The 18,519-nt window shown below is 46.7% G+C and overlaps 1 protein-coding gene across 15 annotated transcripts in view; it reads right to left on the bottom strand.

The window, feature by feature from the left end:
• Window positions 1-438: 438 nt before the first annotated feature.
• The window catches only part of LOC107226829 (twitchin), a 76,786-nt gene continuing 58,705 nt past the window's right edge, over window positions 439-18,519 (bottom strand). For all 15 annotated transcript variants that reach the window (XM_046741283.1, XM_046741282.1, XM_046741284.1 and 12 more), the window contains 25 exons: window positions 18,143-18,445; window positions 17,781-18,062; window positions 17,369-17,668; window positions 16,973-17,275; window positions 16,421-16,879; window positions 16,215-16,337; window positions 15,217-16,104; window positions 14,821-15,123; window positions 13,249-14,741; window positions 11,890-12,860; window positions 5,772-11,675; window positions 5,556-5,689; window positions 5,228-5,435; window positions 4,967-5,119; window positions 4,652-4,878; window positions 4,267-4,557; window positions 3,793-4,164; window positions 3,300-3,356; window positions 2,424-2,629; window positions 2,195-2,333; window positions 1,959-2,101; window positions 1,460-1,616; window positions 1,044-1,370; window positions 801-914; window positions 439-710 (listed from right to left, as the gene is read on the bottom strand). In XM_046741283.1, the coding sequence (XP_046597239.1) occupies window positions 508-710; window positions 801-914; window positions 1,044-1,370; window positions 1,460-1,616; window positions 1,959-2,101; window positions 2,195-2,333; window positions 2,424-2,629; window positions 3,300-3,356; window positions 3,793-4,164; window positions 4,267-4,557; window positions 4,652-4,878; window positions 4,967-5,119; window positions 5,228-5,435; window positions 5,556-5,689; window positions 5,772-11,675; window positions 11,890-12,860; window positions 13,249-14,741; window positions 14,821-15,123; window positions 15,217-16,104; window positions 16,215-16,337; window positions 16,421-16,879; window positions 16,973-17,275; window positions 17,369-17,668; window positions 17,781-18,062; window positions 18,143-18,445 (14,060 nt within the window). In that variant the 3' untranslated portion in view covers window positions 439-507. The remainder of the gene's footprint in view (window positions 711-800; window positions 915-1,043; window positions 1,371-1,459; window positions 1,617-1,958; window positions 2,102-2,194; window positions 2,334-2,423; window positions 2,630-3,299; window positions 3,357-3,792; window positions 4,165-4,266; window positions 4,558-4,651; window positions 4,879-4,966; window positions 5,120-5,227; window positions 5,436-5,555; window positions 5,690-5,771; window positions 11,676-11,889; window positions 12,861-13,248; window positions 14,742-14,820; window positions 15,124-15,216; window positions 16,105-16,214; window positions 16,338-16,420; window positions 16,880-16,972; window positions 17,276-17,368; window positions 17,669-17,780; window positions 18,063-18,142; window positions 18,446-18,519) is intronic.

The following is an 18,519-nucleotide window of genomic DNA, read 5'->3' as shown; positions in this document are numbered from 1 at the left end:
TCTACGTTATACTTTCATTCTTATTTTACTTTTTTTCCTATATTTATCGACGCTTCATCTTAATCTTTTCCATTTTTATCTATTTTTATACATTATCATATTATAACAATTTAATAAGAGCGTCAATCAAGTACCTGTAGACAGGTTTGATTCTGAGTTTTCATTCTTGTTCGTTCATTATTATTATCATATATAGGTATATGTATAAGTTAGAATATTCGACGTATTTTCAATTATTTTTCGTTTTAATTTTCGTGTTTCTTTTTCTCTTTTCTAATTCAATTTCTTCTCTTTCTCTCCCTTTTATTCGTGTTCTCTCACAGACTCTGTAAATGAAATAATTACAGCTTGTAGAACAGTCACTGTTAAATTTCTTCTCGTATTATGTATTCGCTGAGTGAAGCTAAAATGAAGATAAAAGGAACTAACGTTACTCACCTTACATATTAGCAATAATCTTCGTCTAATAATGTATTAAAATAATTTTTTTTTCTTAATTTTTTTTTTTCAAACGTCACCGGGGTTGGTCACGTTGAGGGCAAATGCTGCGCTTGTCTCGCCCTTCTTGCCAATTGCTTTAGCTGTGTATTGGCCGACGTCATCATGCGCACACGACTTTATTTGAAGGGTAAATGATTTTTCACCGTCCGAACTGAAAAGGTACTTGCTGCTCTTTTCGTCAATTGGTTTTCCATCCTTCACCCACGTTACTGTAACGAATTTAATTTCTCATTTATCTCAATTCTACGTTCGTCAATTCCATGCAAAAATGTAAATATAGTACATCATTATTATTCTACCTTTAAGGGGTGCGGTTTCAGTCTGGCAGGTAAAGCTGGCGCTCTCTCCTTCGCTCACAGTTGCTGACTGCGGGAATGTCGTGAACACTGGGCTTTTTGGTTCCTCGTTGGGCACTGTGTAGGGGGGACGAAGAATATGTAGCATATTATTGTTTTTAAATTCAACGTGACAGATAAAGAGAAGAGAGTAGATGCTCGATAGAAAAAAAAATCTAATTCAATATACGGATTTGGAGTGCTTACCAAGGACGTTGAGAGTACAAGACGAGAAGCTCTCCCCGGCATCGTTGAAGGTTTCGCAGGTGTATGTGCCTGAGTCCTCAGGGAATATTTCGGCGATGTTGAGTTTGTATATGTTGGCTTCGTTCGAGTATTGGAAGTCCTTGCTCGGTTTTATTTCCTTATTGTTATGTAGCCATACGACGTCAAACTTCTTAGCCCCGATTATACGGCAGCTCAATACAACGGGTTCACCATCCTTCACGAATTTGCTCTCCAAATGATCGACTATCTTTGGCGCCTTGTCTCCCGTTCCCTTCTTTTTACTGCTGCTTTCGCCGTTTGCCATAGCTAAGCGAGAAGATGGCGAAAAAAGTAAGTACCGGTACATAAAGTTTATTTTCATAGAACTGAATGTTTCCTAAAATCATTATAATTACGTTTTACGGTGAGCTTGCATGATGTCGTCGCTGTTCCGATACTGTTTGTTGCTTTGCAGGTGAACTCGCCCTCGTCTTCGGGGAATACTTCATTTATTGTTAGCGTTGCCACTCCGCCTCTGTATTTCAGGTCCAGAATTTCCGAAGAGCTCAATGTCTGTTGGGAAAAAAAATAAGTGTAACCGAAATCTCACTGAAATTATGTTTTGCAAGCATTCAACAGCAATGTTTAAATCCTTGCGCACATTCAATATGGCCGCCACCTCTTTGACACGCTTGCGATTTCATTTTGGCTCTAAGATTTATTTCAATACTCGTCGGTTGGTTGTCGCTATTTCACACCCAACAAAACAACGGCAAGAATTTTTTAGATGCAATCAATCCCTCTTATGAGTGCTTAAAAACTGAGAATTTGATTTACAAAATTTAGACATTTTTCTATAAGCCTACATATAAAATTATCAGCCGCAAGTTATTTTACAAATAGATTTAACCTTACCTTTCCATTTTTAGACCACGTTACTTGAGGCTCAGGATCACCCCTGATTTTGACTGACAGTTCAAGTTGTTCACCGTCATTTACTGTCAGGTCACTCAACTTCTTGATGAACTCTGGCGCACACATCGAATCGTCAGGTGGGACTGCAGAAAAAAAATGTAATTCTTTAATCTGTGTCTTGCATATGTAGTAAAAACGTGTTTTTTCATTCTTTTTATTTCGAGCATTAGACGTACGGATGAGTTCCTTGGTCGCACTTCGAGATCGGGAAGGACTGCCAGTCGTATCTAATCTGCTGCCGTATTTCTTCACCGTTCTTTTGTCCGTGGCAGCTGTTTCATTTTTGTTTGTGATACTGGACGTCTCCAGATTAGACTAGGTGGAGAAAATTTCGTTTCACATGTTAATTTGATAAATACAAGACTCGTACAGGTGCGGCAATTAATAATTTACAGCTTTGCTCACCTTGTAAGAGGACGAGTTTTGCCGAATATTGCTCGACGAACTTGATACGTTATTATAAGCGGAGGAGTGTGACGTGGAGTTGTAATTTGAACTTGACCGATTCGTTGACGATTGGAAATTGCTGCTCGAATTGCTGTAGTTAGACTTTTGTACTATCACTATCGGCGGTGGCGCTGGTTTTATCGGTTGCTCTATGAACCTTCGATCTATACGTAAAAGTTTTTCATTAAACAGAGGAACAGATCAGCCATTCACTGCGCATGGACATTAATTTTGTTGGTCAGATCTTAGCTTTAAGCAATAAGCAAGAAACCAACAAAAACCTTGATAATGTTAGTAAATTATACGATACGGCTTACAATTATTAAACGAGTTATTAGAATTATACAAAATCATGAAAGTAAATTCTCAGGCAAGTTTAAGAGGTGGTTATTACTATTAAGAGCAATACTATTATGAACATGATTGGTGAAACGGCGATAGATTTCATTCTACTTGTAAGTTTTGTGATATGCATACAATGGAGAGAAAGACCTCGAAAGAATTAGAAGAAGAGAGATTTAGTTTCCTGGTGAAAATATTTTCCTATACTATAATATGTGTCGAACGAGTTATTACTGAAAAGTAAATGACCTGGATTTTGAAATTCTTATCATCCCTTAACTGTGATACTTTGTACTAAAGAATGAATATTTTCACCAATGTAAAATACGAAAACTAGGTGACAGATCTACTGTAAGGAGAATACGTTCAAAATTCTACGAAAATTGGGAAAACGAATACAATATGAGGTAATGAAAAGTGCAGAACATGAGGATATCGAGTTTCACCCTTCAATTCAGGTATGAAACCGGAGAAAAAAAAACTTGTAACTACCTCCAGAGTATAGGAGGTCGTGCGCTAGTTTAGCTTGCTCATCAGTCTCGCCAGTTCCTATAATAAAAGAAAACGCAACAAACTCATAATCCAGCCATCGTTAAAACGATATTATCGATTACATAGACAAAATAAAAAAATAAAGAAAAAAGCACGGAGCTGCTGTTGTATTTGTTCATATGCAAATTTTTGTCGCAGTAAGCGTATCTTAATTAATACGATATACATGTATTTACAATCGCATGTCCATCCATATCTAGTCACGACAATTATGCTTATAGCTGATGACAATCAATGAAGTATTTTTCGTTTGTTTTTTTACATAAACGGCAATCATGTACAATTCCTTAAGTCTGTCTATATCAGACAAATACTCAAGGTAATCCTAAGACTTGAAGCATAACAATATGCAATAGAGGATATTCGTCCCAAGATATTTACACCCTCGAACTCATCCAAGCTGTTTAGTCAACGAAAACGTCGTTCGACTTACCCTCAACAATGACAACACACGTGGTTTCGTCGGTGCCGTGACAGTTGGTAGCTATGCACCGGTACTTGCCGCTGTCTTCAGGTTTGCAGTCAACTATTTCTAGGGTTACCACACCGTCGCTGTTTGTCATTGTGTACTCGTACTTAGATAGCTCGTGTTTGTCCTTGAACCACCTGACCGTCGGTGGTGGTTTACCGCTCAGGCAACACAGCAGTTTGCATGCTTGTCTGCTCTGGAGGACACGAGGTCTAAGAAGGAAGGTGAAGCTCGGTGCGCTTTCGCTGACCTCTTGCCAGAAGTTCCAGCGAAGAGGTTCCCTTGTTCGTACCGGTTGTACTTCCGGTTTGTATTTTGGAATCTCCTTGGGCAATGCTGTGGAAGCGGTAAATAATGAACGAAATTGTAAGTCAAGGACTGACAGTGACACGGGCGAAGAACTAGTCAAGTTCGAAATGTGATGAAGTTTTGGCTTACGCTGAACATTCAAGAAGACGACTTCTTCCCTGAAACCGTAATGATTTTCTGCCCGAATGACGTACTCTCCTCTGTCTTCTAGTTTCACCCTGTTTATTATGAAAGTGTAATCGTCACCGGTGTAACGTTTCATGAATTTCACCGATTGCCGGAGCTCCTGGTTGTTGTGAGACCAGGTCAGCGTTGGTGTTGCTACTCCGATTACACGGCAATAGAATTTCACGCTCTGCCCCTCGTATGCAAACGCGCTTTGTGGTCTGATGACAAATCTAGGCGCCGCTTGTCTGCGATCTAAAAAAAAAAAATTCATGGTCAACAGATTCAGGAAGCATAAGAGGGCTGCGAATAATCCTGAATCGTCGAGATGTTGAAAGAGTAAACTTACCGAATGATGTGTCGTATATTTTGTACTTCTCAATGAGGAGTTTTCTGAGAGCAGAGTATTCCGCAAGACGACCGATCGGGAGAACGTATTTCTCCCAGTTGTCGTACTTGGCGCGAAGCTTGTCCCTGAAACTGACGTAGCGGCTGCTTGCAATTGGTGTTGTGCGGTTGCTGTGGTCCCCGGTGAGCCAAGGATGTAGAAGACACTCGTGAGCGTTCATACGTTTTCTGGATAAAAAATGAGTGAACGAAAGTGAAATTAATGCATCCGTTTCATCAAAATTGCAATATTTCAAACAGTAAAAACGAGACTTACTCTTTGTTCTTAATAAGCAGTCTCTTGATAAAGTCTCTGCCTTCTTCGGATACGTCCCGGAAGGCTTCCTCGTCAAAGTCCCAATCACAAGCCTTGACGTTCTTCAAAGTCTCGATGTCGTTGTCACCAGCGAATGGTGACAAACCGCTCAATCTATTGGTGAAAAGTATTCTTACATATTTCTGAAGCGCTCTTGACCCCATTAATGAAATCCTCGCGTATGCTCGATTTCTTATCATTACGAAACGTAGATGTACTTACAGAACGTACGCGAGGACACCACAGGCCCACATGTCTGTGTAGAATCCGACAGGTTCGCGTTCGACTATCTCTGGAGCAGCAAACTCTGCCGTGCCTGTACTGATCTTGACCACTTCGTTAGGATCCAATCTGGTGGCCAGTCCAAAGTCGATCAGCTTAACGTTCGTGCTGTTTCGTGTCTGGCACATGATGTTTTCTGGTTTGATATCTATGAATGCGAAAAGACGAAACTATGAGTATGATATGAGAATTACAGTGAGCAGCCAGTAATTAAATCACAGCAGAAAAAAAATGCGATGGATAAGATTTTGAATCGTATCATTTGTACCAAGATGAATTATGTTCTTCTCGTGCATGTGTTTAACAGCCTCACAGATTTGGCGCATGTAGTTAATGACCTCAGCCTCTGACATGGAGTAACCTTCGGAGGTGATTCTCTCGAAGAGTTCACCACCAGACAAGCTAGAAGGGAGTGAATAGATTAATCTCATTGGTGTCATAAAAGCTCGAACACGGATTGAGGCGATATGATGATAATACTAACAATTCGAATATTAGGACCATCTCGTCATCGTCTTCAAAGGCATCGTGGAGATTGATCAATTTGGGATGATGAAGTTGGTTCATGATGTCGATTTCTTTCCTGATCAGTTCCTTCTCCATAATGTGTGAAACCGGGATAAACTTGGCAGCAAATATGTTGCCAGTAGCTCTCTCACGACAGCGATGAACAACGCCGAAAGCGCCAGTTCCAATTTCCTCGAGTATATCGTACTTGTCGTAAACGGAGGTGTTCTTTATTTCCACTGGCTGCGGCACGTACTTGCTGTATATGTCAAAGACGTACTGGTCGTAGTCCGTGACCTTCTCGTCGTTGCGGCCTCGGATCTTCTTTCCTGTTTCATCCACCTCGTACTCTTTCTTCTTGAACTGTTTCTTTACAGAATCCTTGGTTGTTATCAAGCCCGTAACATCGCTTGGATCGCTTCGGCCGTAGACGTTCTCTGCCGAAATGCGGAACTCGTACTGATGACCAGGACTCAAATTGGTGACGGCCATCGAGCAGAATCTTGTGTTTCCAACGCGTATCCAGCTCGTCATTGGATGTTCGCGCTTTTCCACAAGGTAGTTTGTGATGTTGCTGCCACCGTCCCACACTGGGGGTTTCCAAGTTAGGGCAAGAGAGTCGTGACCGATGTTTTCTACCTGAGGGAAACGCGGAGGATCCGGACGATCGCTGATCTGTATCTTTATTATAGCTGAGTCCTGACCCAGGTCATTTTCTGCCGTGATACGGTACGGCCCAGAGTCAATCTTGCTGCCATCCCTGATAGTTAAAACGGCGTGTCTCTCCTTGACCTCGACCGCGTAATGGCCTCCAGCTTCGATCGTCTCTCCCTCTCTTACCCATGTGATCTTGGGCTTGGGGTACCCGGTGAACGGAATTTTGATTACGACGTTCTCACCCTTGTCGAAGAAGGCGGTATCTCTGAATCTCGGTGGTACATTGAGCTTTGGAGGTGTCATGATGAAGAGTTCTCCCTTCGTGGATTTGATTCCACCCTTGTTAGATGCGCGGCAAATGTACTCGTCGGCATCTTCACCAAAGACGTCGTTGATCACCAGGTTGCAGACGTCACCCTCGGTGTAGATGCGGTAGCGACATCCGTTTACTATCTCACGCGCGCCCTTGAACCATGTGATGGTTGGTTTTGGGGAACCTGTAATGGTGCACTGGAAATGGGCGTTATGGTTCTGCACACAGTTCGTGTTTCTGAGAGGCTTGACAATTTCGGGCGGTGTGGCTTCCTGTGGGTCCTTGATCTTGACGGACGTCGACGCGCTGGATTCGGGGCTGAGGCCAGCCTCGTTCTGCGCGAAGACCCTGAATTCGTATTGACGACCTTCGATGAGGTTGGTAATGTTCACTTGATTCGTCAGGCTGATGGAGACGTTCACGCGCTGCCATGCCAGCCCACCAACCTCGCGCTTATCTATCCAGTAGCCCTGAATGCGAGCACCACCATCGCTCTCAGGTTTGTCCCAAGAGAGATTAACAAAGTCACCACCGATTTCGATGACCTTTGGTTTTCCAGGTGCCGATGGTGGATCGAAAGGTGCTTTTGCCTTGACGGGATTAGTTCCCTCAAGTGGTGGTCCCATGCCGTTATCGTTCACAGCCATTACACGGAACAGGTACTCCTGGCCCTCGGTTAGACCTTGAACAGTGAAGGTAGTTTCCTTGCAGAATGACGAGACGATTATCCAATGGGTGTGACTGATATCACGACGCTCAACGACGTAGTGAGTGATGCGAAGGCCACCATCGTACTTCGGTGGGTGCCAGCTCAGCGTGCATGTGTGCTTGCTAATGTCGGACACATCGAGAGGTCCAATAGGTGGTCCTGGAAGTCCAGTAATGTAAACAGTGAACGAAGCACTAACGCTTCCGCTATCGTTTTTGATTGTGAGGTTGTAAACGCCTCCGTCATCCTTGACGACATCCTTGATGAATATGATAAGATACTCGTCGAAAACTGTGTACTTGATGTGCGTGGATTCAGGGATCTTTTGTCCGTCTTTAGTGAGTGAAACTTCCATGGGCTGATCTCCGCTGTAATGGATCTTGATCTTGGTGTTGTCGCCTTCTGGTAGGTAAAGGTCACCCGGCATGCGCTCGATCTTTGGTGGTGTTCCAATCTTCAGCCGGGCGGTCGTCGTGGTAAGTCCAAGCGGGTTCGACGCCTGGCAACTGTAGTCACCATCATCGGCTTCCCAGACCTCGGATATAACGAGTCTGAAAATACCACCGATAACCTCAGTTTTGAATCTTCCTCCCAGACTGATTTCGCGACCGTTCTTCAGCCACCTGGCAGATGGCAACGGTTTTCCTGTTGCCTCGCACTCGAACACGTGAGTTTTACCAAGTGGTACACCTTGGGTTACAAGAGGACGTATAAACTCGGGTTTCTCTCCACCCTCGACTTCGCATACCTTCACCGGCATCGTGCATGAGCTGGGCTCCGATTTTCCTGCTGCGTTTACCGCGAAAACGCGGAACTCGTAGTCTCCGCGCTCGATTAGGTGTAGCACAGTGTACTCTGTGTCCATAACATTGTAGTCGTTGCATTTCGCCCACTGAGCACTGCCAACTTCTCGCTTTTCGACAATGTATCCAGTGATTCGGCTTCCGCCGTCGGATACTGGTGGCTCCCATTTGAGATCCACATAGTTCTTTCCTACCTTGACAACTTGAGGTGTTCCTGGCGCATACGGTACGTTGAATTTGCTCTTCAATTTGAATGGCGATGATGGTAGACTGGGTTTGCTCCATCCAGCAGCATTCTTTGCACGTACGCGGAACTCGTATTCCTGACCGCTCAGAAGATTGTAGCAGATAAAGGCAGTGTCTTTGCAAAGATAGTCATTCGCCACTCGCCATTGTACGTCATCGGCCAGGTCACGGAATTCGATCTTGTAGCCCTGAATGCGAGAGCCACCGTCTGTCCTAGGTCGATCCCAGTTAAGGCTGACTTGAGTTGTGTCCCAATCGCTGACCCTGGGTTTACCCGGAGGATCGGGTACGGTGAAGGGGAACTTGGCCATAATAGGCTCATCCGCCTCAAGCGGTTCAGATACGCCGTACTGATTTTCGGCACGGATTCTGAAGCTATATTTCTTGTTCGGTTCGAGTCCAATCACGTCGTAATGAGTGTTACGTACAAAACTGCTAACTCTAGCCCAAATACCTGATGGGTCCAATTTTTCCACGATGTAGTTAGTGATCGGCGATCCACCATCGTCAGTTGGTGGTCTCCAAGAGAGTGTGCAATTCTCTGGCGTGATGTCGGATACGTCAAGAGGTCCTAGTGGCGGCGACGGTTTGTCGACAACAAGTACTTTGCAGGATGCCGAGTCTGTACCGACCGTATTTGTGAGATGAATGGTGTAATTACCCGTGTCGCTTCTCTTAGCCTTCTTGTTTATGTACTGTGAAGCAACTTCAGTGGTATCGAATTTAATTCTGTCACCAGTGAGCACTTCCTCTCCGTTGATGGTCCAGCTAGGTCTTGGTTTCGGGTGCGCAATATAGGGCACCGTGATGGTGAACGGTTCACCTGCGATTACTGTCATATCCCGGATACTGAGGTCGCTGGTTATCTTAGGAGCCGACGATGGTGCGCTGGCTCTAATCGCGTCAGAACCTGAGCTCCATGGTCCTTGACCGGCGGCATTCCAAGCCGCAACGCGGAATTCATAGTCATGATTTTCAATGAGACCTCCAACTCTGTATGTTGTGTCTGGTACATGGGCCTGGGTCGCCTTGACCCATTTGTCCTCACCAATGAGGCGTCTTTCAATGACATAGCCAGTGATGGGTGATCCTCCATCGTGCCGTGGCTTAGTCCATGAGATGGTAATGCTGTCCTCGGTGGTATCAACACCCTGCGGTGTACCGGGTGCTGCAGGAGGATCGAACGGATGTCTTGCACGGATGGGATCAATGGTAATGGCCGGATCTGATGTTCCGTATTGGTTCTCAGCCATAACACGGAACTCGTACTCCTGTCCAACGGTGAGGTTCCTTATGCGAACGAAAGGCGTTGTAACATAACTGCTGACCTTCGACCAAGTTGGAGAGCGCGGTTCACGTTTCTCAATAACGTAATTCGTTATATCAGCACCGCCATTATCCTTGGGTGGATTCCAGTAAAGGGTAAGGGCATCACCAGCAAATTCATCGGCGCGTAGGTTCCACGGTGGTGAAGGTCTGTCGAGGACTTTGACATTGATAGTTGCTGTGTCAAAGCCGGATGGATTACGGAGCTGCAGCCTGTACTGACCGGTGTCAGACCGTTTCGAGTTCTTGACCACAAAGCTGGCGTAATCGTCTGCCAATTGCTGATGAACGCGAGAATCTGACTCGTCCTTGATAGTATCATTAGCAAACCATGTGGCAGTTGGTTTCGGGAATCCAATGTAAGGCACATGTATAGAAAAGTCCTCTCCCGCACGAACTGTGATATCTCTGACTCCACCCAAGTCCATGACGGGCTTGTTCGGCTGTTCCTCCATGAGGATATTGTTACTTGGTCTGCTTGGTTCACTGAATCCAACATCGTTGACTGCAACGATTCTGAACTGGTATTCTTCACCTTCGGTCAGCTTGGGCACGGTGAAAACAGTCGCAGGTACTGGTACCCCGTTAACATCTGTCCATTCGTCGTCACCCTTGGCCTTCTTCTGCACCACATAACCTCGGATCTTAGCACCTCCGTCGCTCCTTGGTGGTCTCCAGGACAGAGTAACAGAGTCCTTCGTAATGCGATCTGGTTTTGGAGGCTCGGGAGCATCGGGACGTCTACGTTGATGTCCCGCAGTGATGGGCTCGGTCGGTTTGCTTGGTTTCCCAGGACCAGCCTCGTTCACAGCCATAACCCTGAACTCATACCTTCCTCCTTCGCGGAGGTCTTGAACGGTGAATGACGCATTTGGTGTTGGGTAGTTGTTCACCTTGAGCCATTCTCCGCCACGTTCCCGTTTCTCAACGTAGTATCCGGTTATCGGCTTACCGCCGGTATTGGTCGGCGGCTCCCAAACCAAGCTGCAGGTATTGGGAGTGTAGCCGGTGACTTCGGGCTGGCTTGGCGCATCTGGAGGATCGAAGGGGCTCTTTGCGACAACCGGTTTTCCGTCGAGAGGCTCAGATACTCCATACAAGTTCTCAGCGCGTACCCTAAACACGTACCGTTTTCCTTCACTCAAACCTTTAGCAGTAAAGCTAGTGTGAGTGCAGTAGCCAGGTACTTGGCGCCAGTTCTCTGATCCAAAGTCGGCGATCTCGACAATGTAGCCGGTGATCTCTGAGCCACCATTGTCCTCGGGTGGAGCCCAGGACAACGAAACCGTGTCGTGTGTCGTCGCGGTATACTGAAGGGGGCCCTTTGGTATTCCGGGCTTGTCGACAACGATTACCTCAATGTCTGCAGAGTCTTTGCCGTGTTCATTCTCTGCCGTAATTGTGTACTTTCCAGCGTCATCACGAACCGATTTTTCGACGAGAAGGACCGTATGGTCGCTCTTCGTTTCCGTCGTGATTCGGAAGTTGTCCGGTAGCCTGGCTCCATTCTTTGTCCAGGTTATCGTAGGCGTTGGCACTCCCGACAATGGTATATTCACATTTATCGGTTCACCAGCTCGGACCTTGATCTTGCGTCCGAGTAGGCCATCCAGGTGAAGCTTGGGCTTTTCTTTCATCGGTCTAGCAGTGATTACAGATGAGGCCTCACTGGGCTTTCCAGCTCCGGCGGCATTCACTGCTGAAACCCTGTACTCGTACTGGTGTCCCTCGGTCACGTGTTCGTCGAGGTACTCGGTGCCCTTCACCGGTTCCTTGTTGACCTTTATCCACCTTCCGGTAGCACGATCACGGCGCTCAACATCGTATCTGCGCAAGAACGGGTAAATATTATAATCGAATATGAATAGTTACCCCTGCATAGTTGACAGGTTCCACTTATTGTACAAAATGGTGTATAACAACCGAATTAACTTCTTTTCTGCTAAGTATTGGCCCTGGATAGAAAACGGCTCTACGTTTTTTATAATTCTATTTCATATTGGCGCTTAATAAAGATTATTTTTGAAACATTGATACATACCCAATAATGGGTGACCCTCCGTTGCTGATGGGTGATGTCCATTTGATTTTGATATGGTCTTTGTCGGCATCGATGCACTCTGGTTTTCCAGGTTGTCCAGGAACAACGAATTGGTTTTTGGCAACGACTCCACGATCGGTTGTCAGAGGTTCACTGCGTCCTTGAAGATTTTCAGCGCAGACGCGGAACTCGTACTTTGTTCCTTCCAGTAGACGTGGAACAGTGGCATGGGTGTTTCTGGGATTAACATAGGTCACAGCAGGCACCCATCCACCGCCGTGGGTGAGGTCACGCTTCTCTATAACGTAACCGGTAATCTCACTGCCACCATTGTCCTTAGGAGGCTTCCAAGACAGCGTAACCGACTGGTTCGTGATCTCCTCGTAGATCAAAGGTCCCTCAGGCGGTCCCGGTCTGTCCAAAACAATCAGCTGGAAGCTGCCTTCGTCGATGCCGCTGCTATTCTTCAGCAGAAGATGGTACAACCCCGAGTCGGTGCGCTTCGCATTCACGGTATGAACGATGGTGTGATACCCGATCGATGTAACGGTTGTACGGTCGGTGGTCATTAAAGGTTTACCAGCGGCTGTCCATTCCACCTCAGGTGCCGGTTCACCAACAAAATCGATGTCGATGTGGAAAATGAGTCCGGCCTTGATGCGGATGTCTTGCAGTGGCGTCTTAATCTTCGGCGCCAGGTATCTCGCCTTCGCTGTTACCGCATCACTTGGTTCTGACGGCTCTGAATGACCAGCCGAGTTGACGGCTATCACCCTAAACTCGTACTCCTGGCCTTCGGCCAGATCGGGTACCGTTGCATCGGTCTGGTTCTGCGGTACATGAACTGCGTTTATCCAGTACGGGCTTCCCTTCTCCTTCTTCTGTATTATATAGCCCGTTATTGGCGACCCGCCGTCGTTCTTCGGTGCTGGCCATTTCAGGTCCACGTGATCCTTGTCCCAGTCCGTAACCTGAATAACGTCATTGATTTTTAAATAAAAAACAGTGATCGCATTGTTCTCGAGCAAAAGATGTAACAGTGATCTTCAAGTTCTGAACTAGCATCACTTACAATCAAGAACTTTTGGAAATACGTAATACATCATTGGTACAATACATCAAATCATTGGTACAAAGTTAGTAGTAGGACTTGAATTCAGCCTTATTTCAACTAAATGTTCTGGTTTGACTGACTTAACTCACGAATTAACTCACAAAAGAAGTGAAAAAGCGAAATCCTTACCTGGTTTATCTAACAATTTACACGATTAGTTAAATACGTGACTCTAAAAATCGTATAACTGTTCAATTTGTTAATCTAGTAAGTACTCTAACTAAGAATGAAAACGTATTGCTAACCTGTGGTTTACCAGGCGCGTCGGGTTCATCGAACTCGTTCTTAGCAATGATGCTCTTCGGTGTCTCGAGCGGGTCGGACTCTCCGATATTGTTAACGGCCCTAACCCTGAAGAGATATTCCTTCTTGTGAACGAGCCTTACAACCTCGTGGTTCAAGGTCGTACTCATTCCAGCATCGGACCAAGTGCCGCGAGTCATGTCCATCTTTTCGATAACATAATGGAGAATGGGGCTTCCTCCATCGTCGCGAGGAGCTCTCCACGCGAGATGACAGCTTTCCTTTGTAATACCATCAACGACGAACGGCGATTCAGGCGGAGCTGGTCTGTCAAGAACGGTTACAGTAGCGCTGGCGCTGCAGCTTCCAGAATCGTTTTCCAGGGTCAGAGTGTAGCGCCCAGTGTCCGAACGAACGGCGAACGGTATTTCAAAGGTGGTGGTAGTGTTGGTGGTGTAAATATCGTGCCGAGCATCAGCCTCGACCGGCTTACCATTGATGGTCCACTTCGCGGTGGGCTTGGGCGATGCGTCGATCGGTATGTCGTACAAGATCTTGTGTCCTGCCTTGACAACGAGGTCCGTTAGCAAATGCTTGTCGAACGTTGGCGCGTAGAAGCGGGGTTTAGCTACGATCGGCAGCGAGGCCTCAGATGGTTCACTCTGGCCACCTTTGTTAACAGCGATCACTCGGAACTCATACTCCTGGCCTTCGGTGAGGTCAGGAACGGTGCCATTGGTCTTGTTCCCAGGTATTTCAACGGCCTTTTCCCACTGACCGAACTTCGGGCGCTTCTCGATAATGTAACTCGTTATAGGAGAACCTCCGTCTCTCTTCGGCGCCGGCCACTCCAGATCCACGTGATCTTTGTCCCAGTCCGTGGCCACGGGGATTCCGGGCTTGTCTGGTTTTCCAAACGGATCTTTGGCTGTAATTGCTTCCTGCCCGGTTAGAGGTATGGACTCACCCTGTTTGTTTACCGCGCGTACGCGGAAGGTGTAATCGTGGCCTTCGATCAAATGGTCGGCCCTGATTCTCGTCGATGGTGCTTCCCCGACTGGGACCCATCGCATCGAATCTGTGTCCATTTTCTCAACCGCGTAGTAAAGAATCTCGGATCCACCGTCGTCCTTCGGCGGTCTCCACGCAAGGTCGCAGCCATGTTTGGTAATGTTTTCGGCCTTCAAAGGTCCTTCCGGTGGCAGTGGTATGTCCAGGACCGTCACGTTTACTGTGGCAGAGTCCTTTCCATTTATGTTACGCGCGGTCAGTGTGTAAACCCCTGAATCGGACCGTTTCGCATCTATCAAACGCAGCTTTGTGTTGTAATCCTCGTTCACAATCTTGACGCGGGGGTTGCTGTTTACGTCGTCTCCCCTGAGTGTCCATTCCTTGGATGGTGGGGGTTCACCGATTACTGGTACATCGAAGTCGAACAAACCTCCAGCTCGGACTTTGATATCCAGCAAGAAGGTCCTGTCGATCTTTGGCGGCACTATATGAAAGATATGACAAAGTGGTGTCAAGAATACAAAGCGAAAATATATCTGGGAGACAAAGAATATTTTACTCACGGTTCTTTGGCCGCGCGATGTGTGGTTTTGTTGCATCTGACGGTTCGCCAGGCCCAGCTTTGTTCACGGCTCTGATACGGAATTCGTAGGCTGTACCTTCAATTAGATCGTTTACTCTACCGCGGTTCACGTCTCCGTCTACTTCTCCGCACTTCTCCCAGTTCGGGCTGAACTTGTCACGTTTTTCAATAACGTATCCAGTTATGGGAGATCCACCGTCTTCTTCAGGACGATCCCATTGCAGTTCAACAAAGTCCTTATCGTAGTCACGAATCGTCGGTGTTCCGGGCTTGCCTGGCTCGTCTGCGGAAAATTGGAATATTTTTATCAAAAAATAGTACTCTAATACTTTCACAATTCTCAACTTCCGGAAAAAAATCAATTCTCATATCTTACCGAATGGATTCTTAGCTTCGATACTCTGCGACGCGGTGAGCGGTTCGGATTTCCCTTGCTTGTTAACAGCGCGTACCCTGAACTTGTACTTGTGTCCAGGAGTGAGGCCGTCGATTTCAAGTGAGGTCTGTGGTCCCTCGGTTTCACCGGCTGGTACCCATCGTCCAGAAGCTTCATCCATTTTTTCAATAACGTATTTTTCGATCGGCTGTCCTCCATCGTCCTGTGGTTCCTTCCACGACAGTTTACAACCCTCGGCATGAACATTGGATACTTTAAGAGGTCCCTCGGGTGGGCTTGGCTTGTCAAGGACGGTAACCTCGACGTAGGCGATATCCTTTCCGTTTATATTCTCCGCAGTAACGGTGTACTTTCCGGATTCTTCCCTCGTCGCCATTCGGACGTTAAGAGATGTTCCGTAGTCAACGTTCTTTACCTTCACACGATCCGAAGTCCTGACGTCCTTTCCATGAAGTATCCATCTTGTGGTCGGCATCGGTTCTCCTGTTACCTTTGCATCGAACGAGAAATTCTGTCCTGCCTTTATTCTGATGTCAATCAGGTATGTGCGGTCGATCTTCGGCGCCAGGTTGCGTGGCTTGGCAATTATCGTCGGTGTTGCATCCGACGGCTCACCGGGTCCGGCTTTGTTTACCGCACGAACACGGAACTCGTACGGCTGACCCTCGATCAGGTCTGGCACCGTTGCCTTGGTCTGGTCAGCGGGCACCTCCAGGGCTTTTTCCCACTCGCCATACTTGTCCTTCTTCTCCACTATGTAGCCCGTTATCGGTGATCCTCCGTCGTCTATTGGCGGGTTCCACTTCAGATCGACGTGATCCTTGTCCCAGTCTGTCGCCTTCAGGTTTCCGGGCTTTCCAGGCTCGTCTGTGACACACAAGCAGAATTTACTTATATATACTTTTAAAAAGGTGTACTGGTTGTACTTTCAAAAAAGTAAGGAACAGTGTGTCACAGGGTCTGATAGACATTCTTACCGAATGGATTCTTAGCGACGGTCGCGTGCTCGGTTACCAGCGGCTCCGATTCGCCCTCAGCATTTACTGCGGCAACGCGGAACAAGTACTCTTTTCCAGGAGTCAAGCCGGTTACTTCAAATCCTGTAATACATAAACAATAAAGATTAGCTTGGATAAAGACAATGAGATCTCCACTTCCAATCTTACTCGAAGATAATACTGACCAGGCTCAGTGGAGCGTCCACATGGAACCCAGCAACCACTTTCAGGGTCCATTTTATCGACTTGGTAATACTCGATGGGGGTGCCTCCATCATCCTCTGGGCGTTTCCACTTGAGTTTGCATCCCTCCTTGTGGACGTCGGAAACTTGAAGAGGACCTTCTGGTGGCGTTGGTTTGTCGGTGACTATAACATTTATGGTCACACTGTCCCTTCCCGAGTTGTTGCTTGCTGTTACTGTGTATTCCCCAGTATCTCCACGCTTCACAGGTCGGATTGTCAGTTTAGTGTTGTAGTCCGCGTTGTCTACAGTGACGCTCTTTCCACTGTACAACGGGATAGCACCGTGACGCCACTCGATGTGTGGTGGAGGTTCACCGATCACGTTGGCATCGAACTTCAGGGAAGCTCCGGCGGAAAGAGTTACATCGCGCAAATTGCGCCTGTCGATCTTTGGAGCCACTACAGAAAGGTTGAGATTATCAATTTTTTGTCCCTTGAATTGAAGAGTATACAACTATTTCACAGGCGATGAAGGTTTAGAGAAAGACTTACGGTAACGAGGCTTGGCGGTGAATGTTTTGCTGGCTTCACCGGGTATTGATTGTCCAGCTTTGTTCACTGCTATAACGCGGAATTGATAGTCGTTTCCTTCGATCAAACCGTGGACTTGAGCTGCGGGATGTGCACTGCTCGTCTCCAGAGCCTTTTCCCACATGGTACTGTACTTATCCTTCTTTTCGATTATATATCCTGTGATCGGAGATCCTCCATCTGTTACTGGCTCCTTCCATTCAAGATCAACTTGATTCGCGGTCCAGTCAACAGGCTCTGGAGCACCAGGCGCTCCTGGCACGGCTGTGGGGAAAAATAAATTAGATACACAAGTTCCAACATTAGAATATCTCGTTAAATTATAACTAACTAAGCCAAACTATTTAAGAAACTCACTGAACGGATCCTTGGCGATAATGGATCCGAGGGTTTCGAGCGGCTCCGACTCTCCCTCTTTGTTAAGAGCCTTGACGCGGAACTTGTACTCGTGTCCTGGAATCAGTCCGTCTACCTTGAGCTCGGGATTCACTGTTTTGGCTACTGGCAGCCATATTCCTGTGTCAGGATCAAACTTCTCGACCAGATATCCCTCAAGTGGTTCTCCACCATCGTCTTTCGGTTTCTTCCACTTCAACGTACAACCGTCTTTGTGCACGTCAGACACGTCCAAGGGTCCTTCCGGTTTGCTTGGTTTCGCTACAAAAATAGATAGGCTCAGAGATTTCCACCATGAATTTGTAAAATTCATAAAGAATTTTTCGCAGAGTTTGTGGGCATGTGTTGTAAAAAGTAGCGTAGCAATACTTACAGACAACAGTTACTTCGACCTCAGCGCTGTCAGAGCCGTATGGATTAACAGCGGTGATTTTGTACACTCCAGTGTCCTTGCGTTCGGGTTTGTCGTTGAAGAACTTGGAGTTGTAGGGAATATCCTCGATTCTGCGGTAGGTGGTTATTTGTATGCTCTTACTGTTTAGTACCCACTCAATCTCAGGCGCTGGTTCTCCGGTGATTTTAACGTCGAAGTAGAACGGCTCGCCTTCGCGCACAGTCAAGTCACGCAAAGTGCGTCTGTCGATCTTCGGAGCCACTGTAAAGAACAGGCAAGAACATCAAAAATTGATCTAAGGCAACGGTAACACGATTATACTGCATTATATAGATACACACATCTTCTAGGCTTCGTGACTATCGATTTGCTGGCGTCTGAAGGTTCACCGGGTCCAGCGGCGTTGATGGCTTTTACTCGGAATTCGTATTCTACACCCTCATCGAGGTTGTCGGCTCGTCCTTTGCACTCGGGCCCGTGTACTTCACCGGCCTTCAACCAGCGGCCGCTTCCCTTTTCTCGCTTCTCGATCAAGTAACCGGTGACTGGAGATCCGCCATCTTTCGTTGGCGGAGTCCATCTCAGGTCTACATGATCCCTGTCCCAGTCTGTTACCTCGGGGCGTCCAGGCGCTCCGGGTTCGTCTGCAAAAAGACAAATCATTACAAAAACCTGAAAACCAAGGCAACGATTGCGAACTCTTTAGACTTCCCAACCT

This window comes from Neodiprion lecontei, chromosome 5 (genome assembly GCF_021901455.1).
Source record: "Neodiprion lecontei isolate iyNeoLeco1 chromosome 5, iyNeoLeco1.1, whole genome shotgun sequence".
NCBI classification, from domain to species: Eukaryota; Metazoa; Arthropoda; class Insecta; order Hymenoptera; family Diprionidae; genus Neodiprion; species Neodiprion lecontei.
The sequence above is the reverse complement of the archived record's forward strand: the minus strand, read 5'-3'. Positions and strand labels throughout refer to the sequence as shown.